This window comes from Periophthalmus magnuspinnatus, chromosome 3, assembly GCF_009829125.3.
Source record: "Periophthalmus magnuspinnatus isolate fPerMag1 chromosome 3, fPerMag1.2.pri, whole genome shotgun sequence".
Classification (NCBI taxonomy): Eukaryota; Metazoa; Chordata; class Actinopteri; order Gobiiformes; family Gobiidae; genus Periophthalmus; species Periophthalmus magnuspinnatus.
The window spans coordinates 8,950,878-8,972,396 of record NC_047128.1 but is presented as its reverse complement, the minus strand read 5'-3'; the positions used below and the strand labels follow the sequence as shown (position 1 = coordinate 8,972,396).

General features: G+C 40.9%; 1 protein-coding gene across 2 annotated transcripts in view; it reads right to left on the bottom strand.

Moving 5' to 3' along the window:
• Positions 1–21,519, bottom strand: part of map2k5 (mitogen-activated protein kinase kinase 5) — a 104,240-nt gene that overhangs the window by 9,642 nt on the left and 73,079 nt on the right. Inside the window, exons 20-21 of one of the 2 annotated variants that reach the window (XM_033991663.2) lie at positions 16,630–16,691; positions 14,021–14,066 (exon numbers count right to left, since the gene is read on the bottom strand). In XM_033991663.2, coding sequence (XP_033847554.1) covers positions 14,021–14,066; positions 16,630–16,691 — 108 coding nt within the window. The remainder of the gene's footprint in view (positions 1–14,020; positions 14,067–16,629; positions 16,692–21,519) is intronic. The other variant, XM_055231298.1, reaches the window with a different exon arrangement.

Sequence of the window (21,519 nt, the reverse complement as noted above, 5' to 3'; positions counted from 1 at the left end):
GTCACTGTACAGGACATAACCATCACCAGACAAGGAGAGACAGCAGACAATCCAATATTAAGACTATCAACAATCAGTGACATCCAATGGTAATGACAATATGACCTTTTTTATTTCCAAATAAAAGGTCTCAAACAATGATCAAGGGTTTTCAGTCCAAATATTGATGCCAATAATTTAGATTTCAGAGAATGTGCACATCCAAACCAAAATAGTAATTCTGCAAAAGTACTGATGCTAAAAACGCAATAATCAAAAAGTGATCTTGAATAGAGGGAGGGCATGTGGCATAAATCATGCCAGTAAAAACAGCCAAAGTTAAACTTTTAGACGTGTTTGTCCTATATAGCAGTGGTCCCCAACCTTTTTATCACGGCGGACCGGCCAACACTTGAAAATTTTACCGTGGACCGGGATGGGGGGGGGGGGGGGGGTTACTCATTTTGCTAATTTGTGGGTTAAAAACCCCTTCACCCCCCACTAGTTTGGGGTCTTTGTAAAGGTAACACCCTATAATTTTACCCACAGGTGTCAGAATCACTGTAAGTTGTCTGCTGAGCATTTATACACTTGGAGCACAAGTGGAGCACAAGTGGAACACACATAAAAAAAAATTGTTCTCATCCTCGCCAAAACTTTTTTGTGAAAATGAAGGTGTAGAAAGCTGCAGTAGGTAGCTGGGGCCAAAAATACACTATATCTCAACTGACAAGATTGTTGACCACTTACATTTCAAATTTGAGGTCAATACCTATAAAAATGAGAGTTTTACAATCATTTTATCATGAGTAAGTCCAGGCCTCTCCAAGCCTATCCGAATGAAGGCATTTGGAGAACGTTTGGAAAAAGTGCAATAACTTTTGAATGTGTCAACCCACAGACATCAGTGAGGGCTCTACTGAAAACTCACACTGAGATGAATCTGTATCTGCACACCCAGCTGCTCTATTACTGTACATTTATATATCATATCAAAACACAATATAAAATGTATATTTGTATATAAAATACAGCCAAAACTAGTGGTATGGGTCAAAATAAATATATATTTACAAACCACACACTGCAAACAGTGAACAAACACACACACACTTCAAAATGTAAACAAACATACACTGGAAACTAAGAACACACTGTACATGATTGTACAGTGGCTCAGTGGTTAGAACCCGAAGGTTGGAGGATCGAGTCCCACTCGGACCAATTTCTGTCATTGTGTCCTTAGTTCTGTCATTGTGTCCTTAGACAAGACACTTCACCCAAGTGGTGTGTGCGTGATGATTGGTGGTGGTTGGGGGGCGCAGATTGGCATTAGCTAATGCTAATGATTACACATGATACACATTTGACCCACAATTAAGTTAATAGCAGAATAAACCACGCTTACCGATCAGGAACATCCAGTCCATCAAAACATAAGGTCCCTCTACTCCTGAGTCCACCATGAGATCTTCACGAACCGCTCCGGGTCCGAGATGCCTCTAGTTTAACTTGTACAAACATCCACAGTGTCCTCGGTCGCGTACTTCCTTTGTTTTGTCCGTTTCGTCATGTTTAAAACACAATAAAAAATTACGCAATACACGTGCGTAATTTTACGCGCGGATCTTTATATCCAGTCTCGTCTTTTTACGCGACGGCCTGCACAGGCTGTCGGAACGCTAAGTGGTTACGTTGTCAGCGCTCAAGTGACGGAAATGTAACCAAGAGAATCTTTTTTTTTTTTCAAAATAAAAGATTTTTCAAAATAAACGATTGTTCAGACTCAGATAATACATACAATGGAAATAATTAATTATTTCTTGGATGGCTGGTGGCCCGGTACCAATTGATCCACGGACCGGTACCGGTCCACGGCCCAGTGGTTGGGGACCACTGCTATATAGCAGCACAGTGGCTGAGTGGCTAGTTTTCTGTAAAGTGTAGACAGTAAAGTGTACCTTAGCCTTAATGTTGGTCCAACTTAGTCAACATTCAGATCAAATTCTCGTAACGATGGGCAAGGGGGGCCAAAAAGACAGAACTTGGGGAATAGTTTATCAGTGTTTATTTACAACAGAAGTGCAAAATGACAGTAGATCAAATGGTGAATTGGGGAGAGTGCCGTGGTCCAAGGTGAGAGCGTGAGGAGCAGGGTCAGAGACAGAGCGGATAGTACCAGTGGGGAAGAGCAGGGTCGGAAACGGGAGGGCAGAGCAGGTAAAGGGAGCAGGATCTGGTGAAAGCGAAGCGGGTCCAGGGAGCAGGATCTGGCGAGGAGCAAGAATATCCAGTAAGTAAAACCCAAAGAGCGCAAAACAAGAACGGAGGCAAGCAAGGAGTACCAATAGGTCACTGGTATGGACAGGCTTAACTTGGGACACGTGGAAGGTAGGGTGGATGCGGAGGGAAAGCTGCAGCTGTATGGCGGACGGGTTGATGATTTTAGTGATCTTGAAGGGGCCCAGGAAGCGAGGAGAGTGTTTCCAGGAGTCTGTCTTGAGTGGGATGTTTTGGAGGCGAGCCAGACCGACTGACCTGGCTGATATTTGGGAGCGTATTGGGATGTGAACTGGGTTCCTTGGTCTGAGACTATGTCCAACGGGATTCCGTGAAGTCGGAACACGTGATTAGTGATTTGGTCGGCCGTCTACTTGGCAGTCGGGAGCTTAGGAAGCGTGACGAAATGTGCCTCAACAATAGTGAGGTTGACTGTGTTACTTTGGGACGGTGGGAGGCCTGTCACAAAGTCCACTGTCACATGCGACCACGGTCGTTTCGGGACTGCGAGCGGTTGGAGCAGACCGGAAGGTGGCGAGTGGGAGGCTTTGCTCCTGGCACACACCTGGCACGCTGAGACATAGGCCTTGGTGTCTCTGTCCACGGTGGGGCACCAAAAGTGACGCCTCAAGAGGGAGAGTGTGCGGTACGCTCCTGGATGGCAGGCGAACCGAGAGCAGTGGACCCATTCCAGTACCTTGGAGTGGACAGGATCTGGAACATCTGGTTTGACGTTATGGGATCCCGGGCGGTAGGTGAGGATGAAATTGAATCCGGTAAAGAATAAGGACCAGCGGGCTTGTCAGGAATTGAGGCGTTTGGCAGACTGGATGTAGGATGCCATTCCTCCTGAGCAAGTTTGACTGCCAGCAGCTCCTGGTCCCCCACATCATAGTTGCTCTCCGCTGGGGTCAGACGGCGAGAGAAAAAGGCACAGGGAAACAATCGGTTGTGAGGTTCAAACCTTTGGGAGAGGACAGCTCCAACACCGGTGTCTGAGGCGTCAACCTCCATGATGAACTGGTGAGAGGGGTCTGGCTGGTGTAGGATCGGGGCTGAGGTGAACAGGGTCCAATTGAACAGTCTGGTGGGAGAAATGAGTTTAGTGAGAGGCGCAATGACGCGGCTAAAGTCCCGGATAAACCGCCTGTAGAAATTGGTGAACCCGATAAATCTCTGAAGTTGTTTACAGTTACAGCTTTAATCTTTTCTGGGTCAGCTCTCACCTGTCCACGCCCCACGATGAACCCCAGCAAACTGACCTTATCTGCATGGAACTCACACTTCTCAACCTTAACGTAGAGCTTGTTTTCCAGCAGACGCTGAAGGACCTGGCGTACATGGTGCTGGTGTTCCTCCGGTGACTGTTCCTGCGGCAAAAAATCTAAATGTAATTAAGGTACACAAAGACAAAACAATTAAGGAAGTCTCGAAGAACGTCATTGATTAGAGCCTGGAAGACTGCTGAAGCATTGGTTAATCCGAATGGCATGACTAGGTACTCGAAGTGTCCTAAGGGGGTCTTGAAAGCGGTCTTCCATTCATCCCCTTCCCGTATGCGCACCAGGTGATATGCATTTCGAAGATCGAGCTTGAAGAAGATGGTGGCTCCGTGGAGTGCCGTGAAGGCGGAATTGGTGAGAGGTCGAGGGTATTTGTTTTTCATGGTAATGTTGTTGAGACCCCTGTAATCGATGCATGGTTGTAGCATTTTATCTTTCTTGGCAACAAAGAAAAATCCGGCGCCCACAGGGGAGGAGGACGGACAGATGATACCAGCGGCTAGGGAGTCCCGAATGTATAGCTCCATAGTCTCCCTTTCTGGTTTGGAGAGATTATAGAGACAGCTGGAGGGCAAGGTGGCACTGGGCAATAGATCTATGGCGCAGTCATAGGGGTGATGGGGAGGAAGCGAAAGTGCCCGACTCTTACTGAAAATGTTGTGGAGATCATGGTACTCTTCAGGCATAGAGGAGAGATCTGGTTCGTCTGGAGGGAGAGTAGTAATGGCACTGGCACCCCCAGCAGGTGACAGGGCAGACTGCAAACATTTGGCTTGACAAGAGGGACTCCACTCCGAAACCTTTTCCCTAGCCCAGTCAATGACGGGAGCCACCAGCCAGGGATGGCCCAAGATGAGCAGTGCAGTGGGGGCTGAAATGACATGAAACTGCCTAGTCTCGTGGGGATTGCCCGACAAAACAAGGGTGACGGGCTCAGTGACATGCGTTACTTTAGCTAAGAGTTCCCCATTGAACGCGAGAGCCATGAAGGACCGTTCGAGGGGCTCCAGCCTAACCCCCAACTGCTCTGCCACCTGCTGGTCCAGGAAATCCTCTTCTGCTCCAGAGTCGATGAGGGCAAGAATGGGTAGGGCAACCAAGCGAAAAAACAAAGTAGCGTCTAGTTGAAATGTATTATTTTTCTTTCCTGGGATGTTTTGCTGACCCACTAGTAGTCCCAGTCCTACCGATGGGTGCCCCCTTTTGGCCGAATCGGGCAGGAGGCAAGAAAATGTCCCTGTTTGCCACAATATAAGCACTCCCTCTCCTGGCGACCTCGTAGGTGTTTCTCAGCAGATAAGTGTGCTCGGCCCAGCTGCCTAGGCTCATCGAGGGACGGTGCAGCAGAGGGGACCACGTTCCGAACAGGCGAATGGCGTCTCTCTCTCTGGCGACTCTGCAAGCGATTGTCGACTCGGTTAGCTAGGGAAATCAAGCATCTCAGGTCAGGTGGGTCATTGTGGGAAACCAGCTTGTCTTTTAAGTCCAGCCTACCTCCGCAGCCAGTGTCCAGAACTCTATGGTGTAATCTGCCACAGACCTGGATCCCTGGGCAAGGCTTAGCAGGTGGAGGGAAGCATCAGCCTGGTAATGCGGGTGGTCGAAGACCAGTCTGAATTCGCTCACAAAATTGTCTAATACAATGTTCGAGAATTTAGCCTCTGACCATTGGAGTGCTCACCCCCTCAACAGTCCACAAACATAGCATATTTTAGCTGCGTCAGATGTAAAGCTGGCTGGAAGCTGCTGGAACATGGAAGTGCACTGAAAAAAGAAACCCCAACAGAGGTTCGGCTGACCTGAGTATGGGTTCGGATCGGTAGATCGATTCCAGTGGATGCGGCGCCGCAGTATTCCCAGAGACGCTGGCGGCGGGAGCTGAGGGCGGGAGAGTGAGCAGAGCGGAAACTTGGTTGGAGAGCTGAGATACCTGCTGGGTCAGGGCCTGATTACACTTGAACTGGGTCCGGATAGTTTGTTCGTGTTGACCAATTAGTATCTCGTGATGCGAAAATGCGTGAAATGCCCCGAGTCTGATTGGTCTATTGTGGCCAGATCGTTCTGTCTTAACTCGGGGAATAGTTTAACAGTGTTTATTTACAACAGAAGTGCAAAATGACGGTAGATCAAACAGTGAATCGGGGAAAGTACCATGGTCCAAGGTGAGAGCGTGAGGAGCAGGGTCAGAGACAGGGCGGACAGTACCGTTGGGGAAGAACAGGGTCAGAAACGGGAGGGCAGAGCAGGTCCAGGGAGCAGGATCTGGTGACAGCGGAACGGGTCCAGGAGCAGGATCTGGTGACAGTGGAACGGGTCCAGGGAGCAGGATCTGGTGAGAGCGGAACGGGTCCAGGGAGCAGGATCTGGTGAGAGCGGAGTGGGTCCAGGGAGCAGGATCTGGTGAGGAGCAAGAATATCCAGTAATTAAAATCCAAAGAGTGCAAAAACAAGAATGGAGCCAAGCAAGGAGTACCACAAAGATACGCGGATGATCTGGCGCTGGGTGTCAGGCCCTGGCTCCTCTTATCCTTCCCAGGTGTGGTTGATTGGTGATTAGCCCCAGGTGTGCACAGGAGGAGCCAAAAATCTCTGCCCAGGTTCAGGCTCGGACACAGGAGGGAGTGGGGAGGTGCAAAAAAGGGGCAGAACTGGCAGGGATCATGACACAAATGTATCATTGATGTTACATTGATCATGGACACAAATGTGTATATTACATTATATTTGCTTGAAAGAGCTTTGTTTTTAAGAGGATGAAAGAAGTTAAGTCCACAAACAGGAGGTCACCAAGACACTTTCTGTATGAACACATGAGTCTTATTTCAATGTGAGCAGGTTCTTAATACATATACTGTATCTGACTGTGCTGGTAAATGACATATCACTAAATTTAAACTTGTACTGGGGCCTTCAAGGCCAACCTTAAATGGGTTTCATTTGTCTGCACTACAGTTAGCAGCCACACATCAGCATGGACCTATAATTACCTGACTGTGGCTCTTATTAACTTGTGACTGAGTCCTCCTTAGCTGGGGCATTGAAGGTGCCCTGGTGAGGGGCAGATACTGGGCAAATGCAGGACAGGAGCAGGACGACAGGGGCAAAAGGGCAGGTTGATTTTAAAGTTTCATTAATCACCGTGTGGACACGTCAAAACGGGATAATCACCTGAGTGCAGACTCGTAGAAATAGCTTGCGCCCAGGGGAAATTCTACCTCAGTCTTTAATTGTTTGAAGGCTCTTTTTAATCTAAGATTAATTTATGCCATTTTAAATAACTCTATGTATGATTAATATGCTCACAAGAAATTAAAAGGAGTTAGAGGCAATTATAACAAGAGCGTGGCCGTCACCTCATTAGAACAGTGTTGTAGGAGTGAGGCAGGGACAGCTCTTTACAGATTTACATGCTAATCGGACGATCCCGCTGGACAATGTAACACTGGTCTGAGTGTACTGTATAGAATGCCATAGAGGGAAGTCAACATGGAGCGGACAAGCTCACCTCCAGGGACTGCTCTTTCCCCTTTAAACTTAATGACCCACATGTCTAATACCACTTTGAACAGCTCTCTGCTGCGGTCTATGCAGAGGCTTTGTGGGATATTCACAAGTAATGAGCCACAACACTAACCGTTGTCCACTCAGATGGATAATAGTAGAACAGAAAGTGCCTGAGATGGAGAGCCAAAGTCTAAGTGTGAACAACAGCAATGTTTAACTCTGTGGCAGTGCTTTGACGGTATGCATGGTCAAAGTTCTCCATACAAGGTATAAGACGAAAACAAGGAGCAGAGCCAACAGTAAAAAAAAATAAAATAAAAAAATTACTAAGTAGGAAGAGGCAAAATATCTGTGCTTTTTAAAATTGAAACAGTATGTTATTGAATTATTCACCTTTTTTCACCATTTTTCTGTATTTTTTAAAATATGGACATTTTTTGTATTTCTGTAATTTTGTATCCTTATAGGAATATTATTTTATTAGATTTTTTCTGCATTTGACCCATCTTGCAAAGAGTGATTTTTGAAAAACCAATTAATGCAGGAGGATCCATCACAAGTTTCAAATCAATCAATCAATCAATCAATGCAAAAGCAATTTAAATGGACGCAAATAGCAAAGGCTGCAATTTTTGAAGTACAATAATTCCCTGAAAATAAATAAAGTGGGTATAAAATATTTAACCCTGTGGTGCAGATATGGCTATATTTCAGTCTTTTTTGTCATGTTTCCTAGATATGTTTAAAATGAACAGAATCCTGTTATTAAAACATGAATCACAAACAATGCTTGTCCAAAAAATTTGCAATCAAATTGATGCAATTTCCCCCAAATCGTTCAGCTCTAATTGGGACTTACCCTCTCTTCTCAATGAGTAAAGAAATGCTATGATGAAGGTAAACTTTGTAAATAAAGCTTCACTGTGGTTTATGATGCCTGGAAAACTGAGGTACTTATTTATTGCATCTGTGCAGAAATAGGAGTGAGAGCGAGGACTAGAGGGCGTGGTGGCAGAGTGGTTAGCAGTAGCTTAGTTGTCCTCTTCAGGTTGCTATCTGTCTGCTCTGGTTTTCCCGGTAAAAACATGTAAAAGAACTCCCAAATGAATCCAGGACTACTCCACACGAGAGCCTTGTTCCCTCAGTGGGACATGAGTTAAATAAAGAGTTGCTTCAGTGACCAATCCTCACAGCACAGGTAAAAAAGACACATCAGTCTGCCCTTTTCTAAACACAGCCATTCTACTATACCGATGCAATACGATATACACAATACATTCTGAGCCCAGCAGATCCAGTCTTACTTCCTTTTACCATACATTTACCATTAGAGACCTGCCACTTGGACCCTGCAGTTATGCGCTGGATTGTCTCAGGGGCCTTGGCACCATGGCCTTGTCTGGTGTGGTATATCAGGCCTTATCTCCTCTTCATTTGCTCGTGGGATACCAATGTCTGCTACTGAGACTGTATGCGAGCCATAAGGAAGGAGGCCGAGGATTAGTGAATGTGAGATCCACTATACAGGATGAAACATACAAGATCTATAAGTACATCAAGGACAAGGCCCCAACAGATGACATGCTCAACGAATATCTCAGACAGCAGAGCACAGAGGAAGAGGTGCTGGAGGTACCATCATGGAAGGACAAGCCCTTATCTGGGCTGTACCACCGGAACATAACTGAAGTTACTGATATCAAGAAATCCTACCAATGGCTTGAAAGAGCTGGTCTGAAGGACACCACAGAGGCACTCATCCTGGCAGCACAGGAGCAGAGCTTGAGCAAAAAAACAGAGCAAAGCAGTTGTGGTGGCAGTACCAAGTGAATATCAGAAAAAGGGAACAGTGGTGCCCTTGGTGGTCGGAGCACTCGGGACAGTGACCCTTAAACTGGAGGAGTGGCTACAGCAGATCCCAGGAAAGAAATCAGATAGCTCAGTCCAGAAAAGTGCATTACTAGGAACAGCAAATATACTGGGTAGAACCCACAAGCTCCCAGGCCTCTGGTAAAGGACCAGGTAAAGAATGTGGCCAACTGACTATGTGAATATACTGAATGACCACATTATTCCATCAATAGATTTTTTCTTCCCTGATGGCACGGACATATTCCAAGATGACAATGTCAGGATTCATCTGGTTCAAATTAGGAAAGACTGGTTCAGGGAGCATGAGACATAATTTTCACACATGGGTTGGCCACCACAGAGTTCAGACCTTAACCCCATTGAGAATCTTTGGAATGTGCTGGAGAAGGCTTTCAGTCGTCAGACTCTACCATCATCAATGCAAGATCTTGGTGAAAAATTAATGCAACACTGGATGGAAATAAATCTAGATCTATTAGAGTGGGGGTTTTTTTGGTGGTGACTTTATTTTTTTAGCCAAGCAGTGTAAATGTAAATATATATATATATATATATATATATATATATATATATATATATATATATATATATATATATATATATATATATATATATATATACATACACATACACACACTTTTCCTTATGGAGCCTATGCTTTCCTGTCCTTCTAAGCTTTCCGTTGTAAATTAGTTTCTTCCTTCTAAGCTTCCTGTTGTAAATGAGTTTCTTCATCACCTTGCATATTTTGTATTTGCGTAGGTCTAAGCATGATTTGATTTGCCTTAAGAGCGGAGGTGCCGGGTTGAGGGACAGCCGGAGCAGGGCCTGTCTTTTGTCCCGGGCTGGGGCTCATCTGGTGTGCCTGGGGTTGGAGGGGGAGAGGAAATGGCCTGTGTGAATAGACAAGGGTGCTAAAAGGCTGAGTGAAGGCTACTGTCTGGGGAGTCCAAGGGGGGAGGGACAAACACAGCGTCTATCAAATCCTAATCAAGTACAGAAAAGAGTGGCTTTCTTCATCAACAAATAAATATTACTAAGGTTTCCAAGCATCCTTCATTCTGTAAAGTTTGTGACACATACTCAAAAGACTTGTTTAACTAATCTTTGTTAACCTTAGTGTGCATCTCTACTACTGCCCTGCTCTGTCAGAATAACACGAGCCTGCCAGTCTAAAAGACTCTGCTATCATATGTATAGACACTTTTGAAGGAAAGTCAGTTTGTACAGTTACAGCAATGCATTTTCAAAACCCATTTATGGATATTGGCTAGCAACGGCCTTCTGTTGTTATAGAAATAACTCAATTTATTAAGATACTGACGATTTTTAAACTAATTTCTTAAAGTTGACTAGTGATACAACATCCTTATACTGCTACATAAAGGTTTATTCTCCTCAAGAGCATTGTCACTGAGCGAATCTCAACCAGGGGGTGTCCTTTTTTCCAAATTCCTTTAAAGTCAAGATGGAGCTGTACTGAGCTGTAAAAAGCTTAATTCTAAACTTCTATTTTGTTGTAAATCTAAAACAAAATAAAAACACAGATCAAAATATGTGTAACAAAATCCACAGCAATATTTGTACTGAGGAAGGTAAAAGAACAACACATTCAGTCTTCCTCTTTTTGGCGACAGTGCATACTGTTATACAATACTGTTCCTATTGTTATACAATATAACAATACCGCGGTTCATCTTTTGCGGATTTTTTGTGTGTGCAATTTTGCATGCTTTTTTTTTTTTTACAGTGTATGAACACGCGTGTTCTGTGTCCTGATTGGCTAAGGGACGTGCCGTGTCTCCTGTACTTATTTTATTAAAAATGAATTTCATTTATTACGGTATATGTTGGATACATTATGTACTTTCTTAATAATATTGCTTCCTATGTATTGTTGCAGTATAGCACATTTGAGGAGCGCACCGATAAAAATGTAACAAGAGTGAACGCGCACAGGGCATGCACGAGATGAGATGAGTTAAGTTGTTGAATAAAGACGAGCTGTGACTGTCTATGTTGGTCTATTTAAGCAGGACATGGACATGCTGAGTGAAGGCAGAGGTTACGCGACTGTAGGAAGCCCTTAGGGAATAAATGAATCTTCAGTTCGTCACATAAAGGAGGAGGAAAATAACATAAGGACGAAAACAGCAATAAGTTTGAACAAGGATGCAAAAAGGGTTGTAACCATCATGTGGTTGGAGTCTGCTTTAGCTTTGTGGAAAAAGATAATTACAAGATAGTACAGCGGAACGGTGCCAGGACGAAGAGGCGCGGTCAGAGGAACTGTGAAATATGCCTGAGTCACTATTAATCATTTCTTGTTGATCATTAAAATTTTATTTGTTACAGTATTTCTAAAAACTATCATTTTTATTTACAGTACAGTATAGTATTTGGTTTTGTTCTATAATACTGTGCTAATTTTTTTAATCTACAAAGGTTTGAACTTTGAGAGTAGAAGAGAGAAATGTGAGAAAATGTTAATGCCTGTCTGAGAAAAGTGTATAAAGTGATGTGGAGAGGGGTTTTACAGCCTTAAAACATATATAATAATTGTAACAAAATTAAGTTTTCTACTTCGCGGATTTCATTTATTTTGGATTATTTTTGGAACGTAACCTCCACGATAAAAGGAGGGACAACTGTACATGAGAAGTACCAGACAAAAGGTACTGTCTGCAGAGCAGTCCTGAGGCATCCCTTGTGTGTCCAGTAAAAAGACGCTGCTAGGCCCTAAACACACACTAGACTCTGAAAAAGACAAGTACAGAAAACGCAAGGGCACACTGACGGAAGTGAAGGTACCAATCTGTGCCATCAGCCCCTCCCACCACCATTAACACTCGTGCAAGCACTATGTTCATATTTGACAATGTGGGTGAAATGTCTTGCCAAAGAACAACAGTTTGCACTAGAGCCACTACTGCCCCACTGTGGCATCTGCTATTCTCAGATGTCTCCCATCCAAGTACTGACCACTCACAGGTATGACCACCTCTACAGAACCACCCAAGGTAAGATAAAAAGCTCTCAACAGCATAAGCCATTGAAAACAAATAGAGGTAAATCAGGACTAAGGTCACATAGAACCAATACTGCTTTAAGATGAGGCCTGCTCAGCACATGTGTGCACTCACACGGAGCCACAGTTCTGAGCAAGAGAGCAGTGCAGGCGTTTAGCAGGCACATTAACATACAGATAGAATAGGTAAAGGCTTTTAATATACTCTGGGGGATCGGCTGTAGACTCAAATGAGGAGACAAACAAGATGGAGTCTCTCAGTGCGGCGGCCACACACAGTGAGCATGAGAAGGGGGAGTGGTGCTTTAAGTGTTTCGGAATAATTGTTATTGGACTGAGACACATGGCAAAGATAAGAATCATATTTGTTCCCCTCTTTTTTTTATTCTTCAAAATATCTTAATTTCAGGAAAAATTTTGAGACAGATCCATGTAACACAACAAAATCATCAAATATCTTCTGCCAAAGTTTGAATTCTCGATTAAAAAGATCTGACAATTTGAAAAATTATAATTGACATGCCCATTTCTGTTTTAACTAGAGATGGTGGATGATATTGACATAAATTAATATCACATTATACATTTTTGAATTTTCATGATAACAAAAACAACTAGAACATATAATTTGCAATCCATCGGAAATGGGTTAAAATGATCATCAAAGATGCACTATGCCACATTTCAGGTTAGAGCCTGCCACCTTTATCTCCATGAAGATTTTGTTGGTTTATTAGATAAGTTAGGTGGCATACTGTGAAACATTTCAATCTCCACTGAGATAAGAGGGAGATGTCACAGTGCCAATATACAGGTTAGATCTGTGGAGAGGTTACTGCAAGAATAATGTGTGTTTTTAAAAGTATTATTGAGAAATATAAACACCAGTAATGAAATAAATGCATGATTTTATTTATTTAGGTATATTTCTTTACATTTTCTAGACCATATACTCAACATTCTGACATACACACACAAAAAAATCATTATAGAAGATTTTGATGTATTGCTCACCATTATTTTGAGAAAATTTTGGACATAAAAATTGCAATCAATATTACATTACATTATTGTAGCTTATATCTCTTTAATGTGAGCCAGTGACAACAGGAGCTCTGCACAGATGGTAGTTGAGGACCACACAGAGGAATTGGTGTGAGACTGAGGCATGTTAGCATCCTTCACACCAACACTCAATAAGCTCTTCTCAAGTGAGGCCCCAGTGCTGTCCAAGGTCATGACAGCACCATCCAACATGCCTGAAATCTTAAAGCAGACCTATACTGCAAAATTGACTTTTCAGAGCTTTTAACCATGTTATAGTTTTTTCCCCTCAACATTTACTCACCCAAAGTTGTACTTGGAGTGATTTGTGCATGCTTCAGCAATCTTTAATCGCTTATTTTCAAGATGCCATTTTCACTGCCACTGGTACACACCTCTCTGTACTTACTTCTCTTTTCTCCAATTTTATTTTCTTAATCAGTGATATGCGTTGGATTGAACAGCACTGCATAGTCATTTTGGTACAAATGCTTCACTTGCAGGAGTGGTCTAAAGATTCCATATGAGGTGCTGACAACTTCACAGCTCTTTGTTGTAATGACGTTTATGGTGTTGTGGAGCGTGAATGGAGACAACAGAATGGCATGATGGGTACAGCCGGAGCCTTCAGCCTGCTTCACACTTCCACGCTCAAAGCTTGCCTTTTGTGCTTCTGCTGAACTTAATTTGACTCAACTACAATGATGAGACTTTTGTATGGAGGTACATTCAAAGCATGGAATTTCATCAATAGTTACTGAAGTAGCTCTCAAAGCGCAGCCAAGGTTTTCCCACTGACCCCTTTATGTCAGGTTTCATTCAGTCTTTAAATGTATTATCATTTTTAAATTTAAGAATCCTTCACCTGAGCACCTCAACCGTTAATGTAACACACTAATTTATCACAAAAGTTTTAAAATGACGATAATGTGTGTGTTGGAATGCAAGTATCTGATAACTGCTTTTGCACAGCGGACAAAGCGGATATTTTGCACTGCTAAGTTTTAAAAGAAGACTTGGATTGACTTACCATGAGGTTATTGGGGGCAGGCCGCTCTTTGGGTTGGCGTCTCATACTGAAAGAAAAGACAAGTAGTCACTATTCACCAGATCTGATGCATTTTGTGATGGCCTTAATTCAAAAATGTACTTCCTTTTGTTTCTGGGGGCGGGTGAATACTCTTTGAATACACTCTTTTATTATTTAACTAAATATGTACACACAAATTAAAACTTTCCGCTTCAGTCCAACTATTTGTAACTTTTAATACACAAAAGCACCAAAGGCAATCAAAACTTTATGTTGATTTTTTCTTGTTAATTCTTTTCAAGCCTGAATGTGAAGCGGTGGATATGATTATGTACAACTTGATCTCATTAAAAAGTTCAATAATTACCAAATTTGCAATTGAGTAAGATGCCAGTTTGCATTAAAAGCATGTTTTATTGGTCTATTCAGTAATCTCCATTAAAGCTCCTGCACCACACTGTATTCTAGTAAATAATACTATATTGTAAAAGCATTAGTATGGCTCTGTCTGAATGTCCGCCCTAGTGCTTAACTCTTCATTCACTCCATAGCCCAGCACTCTTTAGTGGACTCTATAGTGCACTCATTCACAGAGCAATTTGCATACACATCTCACTACTTTTAGGTCATGTTACTGGGTCTGGGTGAAAAAAGTCAGCTAAACTCTGATAAAAGTTGATTTATGTCATAAATAATGATCAGATTGGCACACAAATATTTATGGACTAACAATAATCATACACATTTTTGTCAAGCTGCATCTCATGTAAATGAACTACATTTTATTTTATTTTTGTCTGAGCTAAGGTAAGTGGGCATCACCAGCACCTACAAAGCACTGGCTTATTTCAGAGTATTTTATTTATAATCAGGATCAACAGTGTGATAAATCAGTGCTTCTATCTGCTTCATTCAGTCGTGTTGTGTCCAGTTAAACTCCTATCGCTGTCCGCGGTTCTTTCTCTGACTCTCGCAAAGCACTGTGGTCTATATTGACCAGTCTAGTGACCACCAATGTACAAGGTGCATAGTGGAAAATTGTGAGTGCACTACTTTTTCATCAACTGGACACTCGGACACCACTAAAAATGGTGTGACCCCTAAATAGTGCCCCATGTAGGGAATAGTGTGGACATTCTGACACAGCCTTTGTATAGAATTTAGACTTATGTGTGCTGTCTGCATCTGACTGTAAAATATTTTAGTGATCGCAAACAGAAAAAAAGAGCCTGATATGTGGTTAAAATGCATTTGGAATGAGAGCGGGTTGGCTGTGCATTAGCTGTCCATTCATTTTCATGTGGAAAAAACTGTTCTGAAGCTGTGTGCCCAAAAATTCATGTGAATATTACCAAGGTGCTAAACTGCTAAACTGTGTTATTAGATTAGATTCCCTGAGCACTCTTGCAATTACAGTGGACTCATTTACCCACTGTAAAGGGCCTGCTTCAGTAACCTGCATTGCACATGGATCAGAGGGTTAACTCACTCATGTTTAGAGCATACAACTTTGTGTACCAGTAAAGGTAACATGAGGCTAATTAATCCAGGCTAATGTTAAGTAAACATGAATCCAGGCTAATGCCAAGTAAACAGGGCCTAATAATAAAGTGGGAGAAATTATAAGTAAAAAAGGGGCAGCTTTTTATAACACTATAAAAAGCAGAGTAACCACAATGCATTAGCACACAAAGGCACGTGCACTTGACTCTTAGCACTGCTGCCCATTATATCAGACCATAATAGATTCATCTCATGTAACCCTATCATTATTTATCAATGATTTAGTCGGAACATGGAGCCAGGAGGCTGGCCTCAAAACTCTTTCCACAGAATAAAGAAGAGCCAATATTATGCACAGTATAAGGCACGCACTGTAGCCATTAGTGAAGTCCACACTGACACCTGACTTTAGCTTGTGTGCATCTATAGAAACACTTTGGACAAGTACATGCTTCTCATCATGTAGTGTAGGGGTCGTTTGTAAACATGTTCAAATCAAATCAAACTTCTACAGATAATTGCAATGTTGTTTTATTTTTAATTACAAAAACATGGGACATGAATAGCCAAGTTGTAATAATTTAGTGTTTTGTTTCTTAAGACATTTCTCCAATCCATCCATCAGAATCCAATGAGAAAGCAGAATGAGCCTCACATGAATCTCACAAATTACATTTGCTAAGATCTAGTTATTTTAAACCAAAACTCTCTTATCTGAATGGTCACTACCAAAACCCCAGCACCTGCAGTCAATCATTAATTAGTGCTAGTGCAGCCTCTGCAGCTCAGTGAGTGAATCTTGAAGGTTCTGAGCTTTCACATGAGGCATGGCCATATTCTGAGAGTGAGAAAATTTTGTATGTGTCCTCTATTTACAGGTTAAGTTTCTGGCAACACAGGTTCCGTTATGAGCGTGGGATTTAAAACTGAGTGCAGGCTACACATCCTTTAATATTTTGTGTGTGCACCTAATGATTTTAGAGATAGGTTGCACAATAGAATAAATGGTACTGTGTACACAAAGGCTTACCACTGAACTGTCAGAGTTCAAATCAAGCCAATACATTTGGAGGTCATTTTAAAACTAAACTACATAAAGTACTTACCACTGAGTAACAAAGTGAACAAACGTGTCACTAAACTGGCCCGCAGGGAGAACAGGAGGGTCCTGAGAACACAAGAGTCACACATGGCAAACAGCAGAAAAAAAAAAAAATCATAATATAAATGTGCTTTTAAATGTTTAAAAAGAGACAAACTTTAATGGAGGCATTTCTCATCAAGGCCCAAAAAGCAAACATCAAGAACCAATAATGTGCAGATGAACGTAAACTCCATTATCCCCCATAGACCAATGCCCTTGTGCTCAGAGCAAAATACATTAACAATGCGCCATCCCACACAATACATTCTCATTGGAAAATAACTCCTGTGTATGTATAACAATATAAGGCCACAGCCAAACACAGAAAACCTCAGACTGACAGAGGAATAAATGCATGCATAAGCAAACCTCATTAAAAACTATGGCAACTATGGTTTGTTATTTCAAAAGCACACTTAGTTTTCAAATTAAAGGCCTTGTAGCCAATTTCCCCATGTATTTGAAGTAAATGTGTCTTGCCCCAGTACAAATGGATTGCATAAGCCGTTCCTGAGGTCAAAATAAGTCTGCTGTGTGAAGAATGTGTTAGTATGGTATTTATCAAATGCTTTCCTGAACAGTTTTAGTGTAATTTTGAGCTTTACCAGAACTAGAAAAAGACCTCATGGTAACATAAAGAAAGCACTGTTATTTTGTTTATGAAAATTCCATTCTACTACTAAAAGAGGAGCATGTTTTATCTTTATTATGGTATCGGAATCAGTATCGAGGATTGAATCAATTCCAAGTCGAGTTTGAAAATTTTAGTTTTATTTTTCATGTTTTGTGGTTCTTCATTTGTCATATGCAACTTCAACAAAATGACATTGAACAGACTGGTGACTTATATATCAAATAGAAAAGCCTGGAAATAACTGGTTAGATGAAGAATGCTTAGCTGATCATTTGGCAGCGTTGGTAGAGATGGGGAGAATGCAAACTACAGTCACTAAATGTCCTCATAAATACACAAAGACCATAGTGCAGTGTGTAGTGCTCAGATCAATACAAAGTCAATTAAGCGTGTCCTGTTAACAGATGCGCCACATTGACCCTCTTTTGTCCAGAATGCTATTGGAAAAACAAGATTCATTCACATTTCTTTGAGACTAAAACCACATTTCCTAATGACTCATGATTGGAAAACAACATATTGGGGTGAAAAAAAATAAATAAAAATTGCAATAAAATATTCAGTAACTTCTGTTCATAATCCAGAATTTGGTATCATGATTTCAGAGGGGGGGTAGTGGCTTACCCATAAGATTTAGAATGATAAAAAAAGTAGCACCATTACCATAACAACTGACAGCTGAAATCTGAAAGCAATGAACGAACACAACAGCTCAGCTGTTTTTGAAATAGATACAAAAACTTGATCCAAAAATGTTGGCCCTAATCCTTATTTATTTAGGGTCAGATCCACACATTTTATATATATATATATATATATATATATATATATATATATATATATATATATATATATATATAAACAGATATATGTCAATCATGTCTTTAGTATTGACACTAAAGACATTGGTTTAAAATATCCCACTTTTGTTTATTTATATTGATAAGGAAGACACTGAAGTTTCTGTGGATAGGCCCAGTAATTACTGAGATATCAACCACACATCTCGAATCTGACAGTTACACAGCAAAATCCATCACAGAATTCTGACCTGTCTCCAACTCAGTTGGAACTAGAGAGATCCTACAATGTTGAGATGTCACGTATCCAATTATTTTTATTTGTAGAATACTACAGTTTGTGGTGTTGTTTTAATATTAATTATACCTCCAAATTATCATTAGCATTAGCACTGGGACACACACGTCTTTCTAAACACAAAAGTGTCCTCTGGTGAAGTATTCATTTTATTTGTGTAGTGTTTAACATGTTGACAGTGACATCCACCCACAGCTCCCCATCCACTGCCTCATCTTTAAATATTTATTCACTTTAGTGTGACTCTACAAAAAAAAGAGGAAGTAGTGACAAGAATTTGTGGTAGTGTTGAAGTTGCCAATCACTGTTATGCACAGAGCCCATTTTCTCTATTAATTACATTGTATTCTGATTCACAAATACTACTACTACTAATCATAATAATGCCTTACACTTGTAATGTGCTTTACAGGCTTGTCAAAGCCTCTCAAAGCGCTATACTATAGTAATTATTCATTCATTCCACACTCAGTGATGGTAAACTACTATTGTAGCTACAAATGTTGAATGTGATCATTTTTGATAGGACCCAAGAGTGCATTGTATTACAACACAAAGCTTAATTTAAACCATATTATTTTTTAGCTAGCCCCATCTGTACTAACTATTATGGGCTTATAGAAAGTTATGATGTCATCTGAAACTCAGCAATAGCACTTACATGGCTCGTCAGCACTGAAGTAAGGCACTATTGTTAATTTTCCATCTGTCATAAATGTAATGTATGTTAAATGTAAAAAATCTGAGTACACAATCTAAAATAAATGTCTTTTCTGTGGGAGCGCCCAGACTCTGTCTACCAGTCCCCTGCCAGTTCAGTTTAATGCAGTTTAAGACTACACAGTTTAAGATTACACTGAAAGTCCACCTCTTCTCCCTGGTATTTAATACTAGCTAGACAGTATACCTTGGTGTTTTCTTGTACTCGCACTTTAGCCAGCTGAAGTTGTTTTATATGTGCTATATGAATAAACTTGAATTGAACTGTAAAATTGTGCTTGTGGCCAGATGGAACGATTGATTGATTTATCATGACTAGTCCACTATGAAAAATAATCATATTTTGGTAAATGTTCACATTTATATTTAACACTTTTCCCCCTTCAAGGCTCAAAGAACTTTATATCAAGGAATCACTCACCCATTCACACACACATTCACACACCAGTGTACGCAGACACTGGGGGTGAGGTGGGCTAAGTGTCTTGCCCTAGGACACAATGACAGTATTCATCTGTGGGAGCTGGAATCGCATCGCCAACCTGTGGGTCGGTGGATCTGACTGCTCTACCAATGATGTTTATGTCGAGAGCGGAATTCGACCAACCTTCGGTTCAGTGGACAAATGCTCGATCAACTGAGCTACTTTCACCCTAATAACTGATCTGACCTCCTAAATCTAACCTCTAGTAAATAATAGTCTGCATCATTTTAAATAAATTAATTGTTCATATTAATTGAATCTTTCTTCATGCTTTATCAAGCCTGTAAATTATAAGTGACAATCAAAATGTCAAAAAAGAATAAACTGTTTCACATTTTCATCAACGATACACTTTGTTCAGGATGATTCTGTATTTAGAAGCCTTCAGTCTCCAGATTTCAACCTTTATTAGAATAATGTATTTAAAAGTCTCAATTTTCAATAGAAATAATCATTTGACTAGTTGATCTATAAATTATGAATTGCTGACTAGCTGACCATTGCAATAGTTGTTAGCTGCAGCCCTATTGCAAAAGTAACGATATTGTGATATTACGGACGCAATAATGAATATCGCAACATACTCAATATATTCTAATAACATCAGTGTTCTCCAGCTGATAAAAATTTACTGTTTTTTTTTTTTTTTTAAAGTATCGTACTATAAGTCACACTGGATTATAAGTCGCATTTTTGGGGGAGAATTTATTTTACAAAATCTGAGACCAAGAAAAGACATTTTATCTTTAAAGGTAAGATATAATAATAATAATAAAGTAGAGAAAAACAGGCTGGATAGCACTACAGCATACTGTATGTAACACATTTATATTTATTTAGCTACCAATCAACAGTTAATCAGATAACTAAAGCATTAAAAAAATCTAACAAGTTTACTGTCAATCTCTTTCCAAATCACTAAATCCATTGGTCCTGGGAGTCATTTCTGAACCACACCGCCAACCCCGGAGTTAGATGAAGCGCCACTTCCTCTTCTGTGTGGCTGTCATCAGACTCAGCAGAATATGGTTTTCTTTTAGGGGGCATTTTTGTTCAGTCTTTCTCAGATGTCTTTTAAATTGCAGTAATGTTGAAACTTTAAATTTTCAATGGTGCAGAAGTAATAGATACTGGTACACAAGTGCCATCGTGCGGTTGTTAGTGTGACAATAAAGAAGATGTGAAATTATATATTTTAATAATTTCACATATAATTCATATCTGAGTATAAGTTGCACACAACAAACAATGAAAAAAGTGTGACTTATAGTCTAGAAAGTACAGTATGTTAAATAAAGCTGATTTTATTCACGACTTTCCTTATTAGGTTCAAAAAGAGGTGTGAGTTCGTCCTGGTTTTGTCTAAATGAAAAAAATTAAGTCAAAGAGTACATTCAAATATTGCAATATTGATATTGCAAAATATTCATTATTGTGCAGCCCTAATGAAAAGCATATATTTTCTTAAATAAACCAAATCCAATGCATGTGTGTCTTCAGCAGACCTATAAAAGGACCTCTTCTACAGTACAATTTTCTACCTTTATACAAGCAGAATTCCTTGGACAGAACCCTGGCCTACCAAGCATAAAATGCTAAGCTGCGGTCCCAAGTCAGAGCGCGATTCAAATGCAGGGAAATGAGGCCTGTGTATGTGTGGAGGGAGGCCTGCTGTGCCATTAAAAACACCTCTGGGCACTATTCTCATTCCTTAATGCTCTGATCGGCAGCCCCCCCGTAAAGCATGATGCATGACGCCATTTAAATTAACAAAGAAATAGGCCCTTCTAATCTCTCTGCAATAGTGTGTGCTGCCGCCATCCGGATGAGCAATACATCATAGAGCGGCTGTGTACAGACAAACAAATGCCCTTGAGCAACCCACGCAGAGCAGCATTCTCAATTTGGAAGGGAAG